The 8,596-nt window shown below is 56.6% G+C and overlaps 1 protein-coding gene across 2 annotated transcripts; it reads right to left on the reverse strand.

Annotated features, from left to right (window-relative positions):
• Positions 1 to 457: 457 nt before the first annotated feature.
• PPP1R1A (protein phosphatase 1 regulatory inhibitor subunit 1A) lies at positions 458 to 8,113 on the reverse strand. Of its 2 annotated transcripts, none has more exons than XM_036867321.1 (7): positions 7,896 to 8,113; positions 4,314 to 4,374; positions 3,276 to 3,313; positions 2,876 to 2,909; positions 2,128 to 2,283; positions 1,133 to 1,239; positions 458 to 589 (listed from the first exon to the last, which is right to left on the reverse strand). In XM_036867321.1, the coding sequence occupies exons 1-7, from the start codon at positions 7,977 to 7,979 to the stop codon at positions 584 to 586; spliced, it is 486 nt and encodes a 161-aa protein (XP_036723216.1). In that variant the 5' UTR covers positions 7,980 to 8,113; the 3' UTR covers positions 458 to 583. The 2 variants fall into 2 exon arrangements, with proteins under 2 accessions (XP_036723216.1, XP_036723215.1); XM_036867320.1 differs by having other exon boundaries at positions 2,876 to 2,939; positions 7,896 to 8,111.
• Positions 8,114 to 8,596: the final 483 nt, after the last annotated feature.

An 8,596-nucleotide genomic window follows, 5' to 3' on the forward strand; every position in this document is an offset into this window, starting at 1 on the left:
GACTCACTGAGGCTTGGAGGGCAGGCAGGGAGGCGTCCACGCAACGCCCCGCCTCTTTCCCATGGGCCAAGTGCCAGGGTGCAGTTCCCGGCTTTGTTCAGCAGATGGCGCCCAAAGCAGCGTCGCAGCCAGCCGGGCCTTAGGGCCCCAAGGCTTCAGGGCAGCCCTGCCAGGTGGTTGTATCTTTTCCTCAATATGAAGAGAGCCGGGGGCCATCCTTCCTTCTTGGTACCCCGGAAGTCAGTCCTCCTACCTATCTGACCCTCAGCTCTCTTCCCCTAGCAAGTCAGGGCAAGGCTGGGGGAAAAAATCCTCCCTTCTCAAGGCTCCTGCCCAGCTTCCTTATTTCCTCCTTCCTGGAGGCAGCTGGGCAAGAGGGAGGGGGGCTATAGAGAGGGCAGGACAAGACGGGAGGGAGAACAGATTCTCCAAGTTGGGAAAGAAGGAAAATACCAAGGACTTAACACTAAATTTATCACTTTTAAAAACAAGAGATTTTCCCCAAAAGTGAAGAAATAAGAAATAAATCCAGTGTCCGTGCATTCCCAACTGCAGTCTTGATTCCAAGATACCTCCTTCACTCTCAGACCTGTTGCGAGGGAAGCAGGTAGAAAGAGAAGGTGAGTGAGAGGCCTGAGGTCCTATTGTCCCCTCCCCTGCTGGTGTGCCCAACCATCCCGTTAGGCATCTAACTTCTAATGTCTGACACCAGTCCCTGGCCCTGTGTCCAGTCTACACAGGGGAGGGGAGACTGTAAAATCAGAGCTCACGGGGTTATTTCATCAGTGTCTCCACTCCAGGCAGGACCACTGCTCACCAGCCTGGACAGGTGAGGATCTTCCTTTGGGTTCCAAATGCCCTTTATCAGAAAATCCATGGTCTACTTCCATCACCCATTCCAGGAGCCAGAAATCCTCAGACAGAGTCTAACCTCAATCCCTCCTGCTGCATTTTTATCCCATTTCTCTTTGTCCTTCCGGGGAGATGCAAATCCTCTGGCCACAGAGGACAGCTTTTCAGTGACTGAAGCTGGTCCTTTGTCCCCCTTTTCCTTGACTCCAGATCTTAGCCCTCACCCTCTCCACACAGCCTGCTCTCCTGCAGACCGGGCAGCCCAGCCCTGGGGTCTTACCGAACTGGCTCCCTGGGAATCCAATGGTGGTCTACGGGTTGAGGGTTCCTCTGTGCTGGGTTTCTCACTGCCCCTCTCCTGAGTGTTAGGGATGGATTCTGCAGGCTCTGAGGAGGGAGAACAGGTGGTGGGAGGGACAGGTAGTACTCAGGAGGGCTTGGAGAGAGGGAGCTGTTTCTGCTCACCGTAGCCCATACTTCAACGACCCCTGAGAGGAGCCCAAGACCAAGCGGAGGGCAACGGGGCAAGACTAACAGGGTTTTCTCTGGTCACAATGACTACTTAGGTTCACTATTTTTAAAAAATCTGCAATCGGAAATCGAAAAAAAAAACCCTCTAAAAAAAAGCTTAAAATTTTGGGTATGATCTCAAAGTGTGGCTAAACCTGACCTGAACAGAGATGAGCTTTTGAGAGCCTATTTATCCCACTTAGTGTGACCATTCATGTCCCTGCAGAAATATTCATGTGTTTGATTACAGGGGGCTCTGCTGGGGGTATTATGGAACATATGGTATATATACCGTGTCACCTTCATAAAACTGGAAAAATTCTGACTTCTGGCCCACATCTGGGATAAGGACTCATGGACATGCAGGTTCCATTTCTTGCATACTTTGTGTTTGCTGCTGGGCTAAGGACCAGTCTCATTGAATTTTCACAAACAGCCCAATGCAGTAGGCGCCATCATTGTCACTTTACGGATTGAAGTTAAGTTGCTCAAGACCTCTGGGCTGATAAAGTGGCAGAGCCAGGATTCCAGCCCGTGAAGGCTGCTCCCATTCCGGCGGGCTCCCCCGATACAATAGGGAGCTCTGCAGTCCAAGTTGGGAGGGGATGGTGTCATTCAGTAAAGAAAGATGAAGAGATGCAAACACACACCGTTCATGCAAAAAATCCATACTCTCAAGACAGTTTCTGGCTACTGCTAGGCCCCTCCCCACAACGGGTAAGGCTGGCCTCCCCTGGGGTTGGTCCCTCCCCAGCCTGAACGTACTGTGTGCTTTCCCAGAGGTGCCCAGCCGCGACTCCGCTGCTGTGTCTCTGATCCCAGGTGGGCAGGACTCCTGTGTCCCTGTGCTCTCAGCGGCTCCTTCAGGCTCCTCACCCTGCTGCTGTTGCCCCAGGTGATGTTCAACCATCATCTGGAGCTCTGAGGGCGAAGAGAAAGGGAGAGAGCAATGGACGTGACTGCCCAGTCTCCTCCATGGACCCTCAGATTTGACAGCCCCACTAGAGGGCCAGCACACACTGCCCGTGTGGTTTGACTTTCCTGTCTGAGATTGAACAAGGAGGGACATCTGCTGGGCAATAAGGAGGGACTAAAGCTAGACAATAAAATGTACTTTTTTCAAAGGTAAGGGAGGGGAAAGGAAGAGCCTTTAAGATCAAAAGATCCTCCTGACTTGCTGGGATACCTGGTCTCCTTTGGGGTCAGGAGAAAAGACTCAATTTAGATTCAAGAAATATTTGAGTACCTCCTCTGTGCTGTGCACTATGCCGGGTGAGTTCACATACTTTATTTAACTGCCAAAGTGAGGTAGTATTCAGGGCCCCTGTAGGTTAAGCAGGTTCTCCAAGGCCACCCAGCTAGTGGGTGGCAGAGCTGGAATGCAGCCCCGCGTGGTCCAGCAACAGCTCTCCTTTAATAAAGGCAGATTTAATGACTTCCCAAGGACTCCTTCCAAAGGGGTCATCCCGGCCACTGCTCAGCATCAGGCATAGCGGGGAAGGGTCTTCCGAACCTTTCATTGTGGGTGTGGTCCTCGTCACCTTCTTCTGTTGCCGTGGAGACATGGACAAAGTGGACTGTGAAGGGCACAGAGCACAGGTGGGCGTCCGCCCTTCTCGCCCTCCTCCCTGCCGTGCCGTGCTTTGGGACTGGAGACTGGGGGTAGGTGTGGGCTTTAGCAAGTGGGGGAAGAAAACCCCTGCTTCCTCGGCCCCCACCCCCATGATGGTGAGCAAGGAGACGGTGTGTGGGAGAACGTAGAGGACCATGTGTGTACATCCACTCAAGAACATGTGGGGGGGGGTACAAGAAAGAGGGAGACAAAAGGTCCTACAGATGGGGGCGTTGAGTAATAATTTTCTAATGAGTCTGGGGGTTCTCTGTGCTGGGCTGAGCGGGAGGGGCCAGCTCACCTTGAGATGAGGGTTGGGGACCCGGTCTTCATCCACCTCTGAGGGAAGGAGGGAAAGGAGAAAGTGATGAGGATGGGAAATCCAGGGGGTCCCGCAGACTGACTTCCCAAGGGGAGGAGTCTCTGCAATCACCTCCTTCCTGATCCGTCCCTCACATCTGCCCCTAGGAAGCTGGCCCTGATGGTGGCTGTCCCCGGCCTCTTCCCTCCAGCTCCTTCCTGCTCTGCTGGCTGGCTTTACCTCCTGCTTCTAGTCGTGTCCTTGCCTCTGTGGTCAGTCTGCATCTACATCCTTGCCTCAGACCTGGAGGTTCTCGAAGGCAGGATTTGTGGTCCTTTTGTTCTTTTCCTCCCTGTCTCCTTCCAATCAGCCCCCCACCCCCGATCCAGAACTGAAACATGCCTAGGAGGGAACACCGGATAGAGAACAGCAAACTTATCCTGTGCAGGGCCCAGGACAGTCCTTTTTAGTAGTTGGAGGAAAGTTGGAGACTCAGGTATCCTGAATTCCAGTCCGACTCATTACCATCACTACCTCTCTTCCACTCTCTCGCCAGCGCCCCTGACATTCTCTGAGACCTTGTTCTCTCCCCAGACCTTGATGGAGACACTGGTGACCAGAATGCCAGCTGCTCCCTGAGCTGTTTCTAACCTTCCCCTTCCCCTCTGGGGGCCATGAGAATAGCTGATGGCGACGGTCCCTCCCCCTCACAGCTGTCACCGCCTCTGGCGGTGGGGGCAGCAGCCTCTCAGTTGCTGGAGAAACCTGGAAGGCTGTTGCCACAGCAACCAACACTCCGTTGACCACCCCAACTCCTGGGGGGCTTAGGAACCAGGTTGTCTCCTTCCTAGCACTGCTCTGTCTTTCCAAAGCAGAGGAAATCCTCCTGCTAACCCAGCCACCACTTCCCTGCCTCCAGGACTGAGGAGACCGCGGGCTCCTCAGATGTGCCCTCCTGTCTAGCACCCACCTTCTCTCACTGGGACCCAGCTGTCTTCAGCAGCCCCCACTCCCTTCAGCGACCCATCCTGGGGTTACCTGGGGATGACTGGTCACTGGTCAGCACGAGTGTGGCAGGGGTGGGGCGGCGCCTCCGGATCTGAGGGAAGAGGTCAAGTACACGTGGAAGCATCACAGCCCCGCGCACACTCAGCAACATAATCCAGGCCGCCCACTTAGCACACCTCAAAAAGTGCCACGTTACACTGATCCCACGGTCTCCAGGTGGATGTTCTTGGGCCCGTCCCTCTGCCCTGGGGACCCAGAAGACCACCTCCACTCCCTGCTTCCCCCAACCCCCTTTCTGTCTCCGCATCTCCCTGGGTCCTGGCCCCAGCTCTCCATCTCAGCAGCTATATCTGTGCTAATGCATCAATCTCTGGCCTGCTGTCCTTCCGTCCATCCTGGATCAATGGTCAGAAATAACCCGAGAGGGCACAAAGCTTTCCCCTTAGTCTCCCAGCCCACTCCCCAAACGCACATGAACCTGTCATGGGCCAGCACCTGCGGAGAGCGCCCCTCGATCCCCACCCAGCCTGGGAGGACAGCACAGAGAAGGTAGGTCTGAACGTGCCTTCACCTGGCCCATGCCCCTCCCTCCCTCATCTCCTCCCTATCCTTGTACACACTGCCTTTCTGATTTGTCAGGAAATACGGCCTGGAGAAATCCTTGTCATGGTATATAACATGAGGAGAAGCGTGAGGCAGGACCCTGGTCAGGGACTAAAGCTAAGCTGAAAAGTCTTATCCTGGGCTCTGGGGTCCCATTCTAAGGAAGTAACAGATAAGAGCGGATTGACTGCTGGGCCTCTGAGCCCCCTTTCCCCGCCTCTGTTCTTTTGTCTTGCTGCCAATAAAGTTGACTGTTGTTGAAGTCAGTCCAAGGACTCTTGGGACACGTAGTTTTTTCCGTTACTCTGGAGGCTTGAAAGTGAAGGGTACCGTGGGGTTGGAGTCCCTGCAGCTCCCTCCAGGGCAGAAAGTGGGTATCAGCCCTAGCTGGGGGCAGGGTTAATCTGAGAGAAGGACTCCTCAGAGAAGAAATGGGTACGTAGAATGGGGGTAGGTTGGGGTAGGCACTGTTTTCTTAGGAGAATCCAGCAGTATCTGTTTTTGGTGGCATTTCAAGGTCCCTGGCAATACCAGTTCAGTGTGTGTGTTTGTGTGTGCATACAAGCATGCACTGCATAGACATTATTTGTGAGTCCGTCGCTGGCTATTCCTGGTGCAAACGTGCTGGGGGCCAGCAGGTGGGCAAGTGTGCTTCGTGCATGTGGGGTGAGGCCATCCTTCTCCTAAGAGAGGACTCCTCTCTATTTCTTTCCTGCCCTGGGGGAGGGGAGCTGAGACAGGGAGAGGGTGCGGTGGGGGTGGGGATTAATGGGGGTTGGGAGCCTGAGAAGGAGTCTGCAAGTTTGACAGAAAGGGCCTCTGAGAGGGCAGCAGGGCTCTGTGATCTTGGACAGGTCCCTTAACCAATTTCCTTGCCTTGGACAAGATTTCTAAGCACTCAGACTCCTTGAGAATTTTGATGTCCTACAGCAGGAGGCAGTAAAGTTAGACTTCCTGAAGTACCTCCCAGGCACCTGAACTACTAGCAAATGAGTAGGCGGTCTCTTATTTTCCTTGCCCCGATTGCAAATCCTAGTTCTCAAGGACATTTGGTGCCTTTGCCTTTGATTTCTTTCCAAACCAGTTATGCCAAGGACCTGGTAGTTGTGGGCACCCCTCCATCGCCTGCCACTCTGTGCTCCATAACTCAGAGTTTCCAACCCCTGCCGCCCTCTCATGTCAGTCTGGGTTAGGTGTTCCTGCCAAGCCTGGAGCTTTTTGCCTACACACTTGGATAACACAGCAAGGGGGGGCTGAAGTTAGACTGCAGGTAGAATTTCAGGCTGAGCAGTCACAGATTTCTGAAGATGAGAGAAAAGCAGGCTGAAGTCCCAGCTCTTTTTCTCTCTGGCTCTATAGCACTGCCTCATCCTCCTCCCCTGCTCCCCAGAGCCCTGGGCCAGCTGGCCTGCCCTCCCCCAACACACACCTACACCTGCCACATCTAACACCAAACAGAGGCAGGCGTCAGGCAGTGAGCACTGGCTGTGCCAGTGGAAGGCATTTCTGCTTGGAACCTCACCCCTGAGCCCGTAGCTCACACTCCTGGGCCATTTTCCCTGGGTCTGAGGTTATCTTAGCCAGCCCACTGCCTCTAGGCATAAGAGCCTTTTTCCTGACCCCAAGGGGACGCTTCCCATGCTCCTGGCTCTCCACCCTCCTTATCCTCAGGAGGTTTGCAGTCTTACCACCCTCCCTCCTACTGTCACACCTTAGAGGTCTGGAGATCCGGCTCCCCCCACAGGCCAGGGAGAGGATGGAGACACAGGTCCCTAACCCCTCCCCACACTTTGGGAAGCTAACATTATAAGGAGAGCGTGTGTACCCAACCTTTCCCTTCACATCAGACCTTATTCCACCAAACAGCTGGAACAGCAGAAAGAACACTCTCTCCAGCCCATCCCAAGAGGTCAGAGTTTTCTCAGGTGGGGAGGCCCAGCCAGAGACTTGGCAGCCGGTTGGGGGAAACAGAGAAGTGACCTTGCGGGAAATGGATAGTCTTTAGGAACAGGGATGTCTAGGCAAATGGATAGAGAATGCGAAAAGAGATGGAGCAATGAGCAAATGAGCAAATCTTTGGCAAATGGGCGGTAGTAGCGACCACGGGTGGTCACCGTCTCCACGCACATGCTCACTCTCCCTGATACACACACTTGCTCACACAGTCTCATACACTGCCGCCTCTGCCAGGCTGCTCGGAGCTAAAAATAGGCCAGGCCGGGAGGCTGGGCCAGGGCCCTGGACTCCCACCCCTTGAGCCCAGGCCAGCACAGTGCTTCTCCCTTGCCCACGCCCAGCTAGGACCCCAGCCCCGAGAAAGCCCTCGTTTCGCGCTCCCCAGGGCCATTCTCTCCATGCCCTCCCCTTCCCGCCCCCCCTCCATTACCGATCCAAAGGGCAGGAGATGGGAATAAGGACCCAGTGTCCAGACCTGCAGAGCGCGGCGGAGTCAGCCTGCAGACACGACCACTCCTCTCCCCCAAGCCCGGCCCTCGCAGTTTTCCTCAGCCCCTTCTTGTTCTCACCCTCTGGGGTCCGGCAGGGTCGCCCCCAATTAGGAGAGGGCTGGGGGGGCTCTTTCTCCTCTTTCAACTCCCTCCATTACCTGCCCTCTCCCTTAGGCCCTCCGACACCTTTGGGCGCCCCTACCGAGCTCAGAAACTCTGGGGGGGGGGTTGACTGGGTGGGGGATGAAAGACTGGCGAAGGGGGGAGGGGTCGTGTCCTCAGGCAAGCCCCCTCCCCCAGGGCTGGGGAGGCAGGGAGCGACTCTCGCGGGGACCGGCTTCGAGGGCAGGCGCTCGTCCTTCAGTCCGTCTCGAAGAAGCACAGACGGGGAGACGGGGCTTCCACGGTGGGGGAGGGGAGAGAAGACCCCCCCAAACAGCGCGCCGGCGCTCGCAGGGGCGCACCGCTAAGGGAGGACTGAGCGGGGGTCTCGGATCGCACAGTCCGGGGGTCCCTCGTCCTCTGTGGGGCGAGTTCCCTGCCGCCCCGCCCCGCTCCGCACCTGCTCCGCCGCCTCAGGGTCAAGGTGCGGCTCTAGCAGCGGGACGGTGAACTGGATCTTCCGGGGGCTGTGGTCTTGCTCCATGGCTGGGGCGGCGGCCGCTGGGCCGGCGGCGGCGGCGGCGGGCGGGCAGGCGGCGGACTCGGGGCTGGGGCGGGAGCGCTCCCTCTTCGCTCCGCTCCGGCCCGGCCCCAGCCCGGCGCGCTTGGCTCTAGGCTCCCGGCTCAGCGCTCCCGGCTCGCGGCCCCGGGGACTCCGCGGCCGCCGATTGGCTCGGCACCCGCCCCTCCCGGCCCCCTCCCCTTCCCCACGCCCGGAGCCTTAACCCCGTGGTGGCTGCGCCGCCGGCTGGCGGGGGTCACCGCCCCGCTGGCGGGCGAACCTGGGTCCCGGTCGCAGTGGACACAACCCGGATGGGTATCCGGGGATCCTCAGAGTTCTGGGCGGGGAGTGGAGGTGGGGAGCGGCCACGAAGAACTTCTCCAGGCTGGGGCAGAATTGAGGGGCTGGGAATGTGGAAGGGCGCTGCCAGAGAGGAGACTGCAAACGCTAGAGGAAGATTTCCTTTCTGATCTTAAAGGGGTCGCCTCATAGAGAAAAGAAAGAAAGGGGATCTAGGCTTGCAGCAGGAGGGATTAAAGTTAGACCAGGAGAGGGACTTTCCACTGAGAGGAAACCGCTAGAGCGGAGGTGGAAACTTG

Source organism: Balaenoptera musculus, chromosome 10 (genome assembly GCF_009873245.2).
Source record: "Balaenoptera musculus isolate JJ_BM4_2016_0621 chromosome 10, mBalMus1.pri.v3, whole genome shotgun sequence".
NCBI lineage: Eukaryota > Metazoa > Chordata > Mammalia > Artiodactyla > Balaenopteridae > Balaenoptera > Balaenoptera musculus.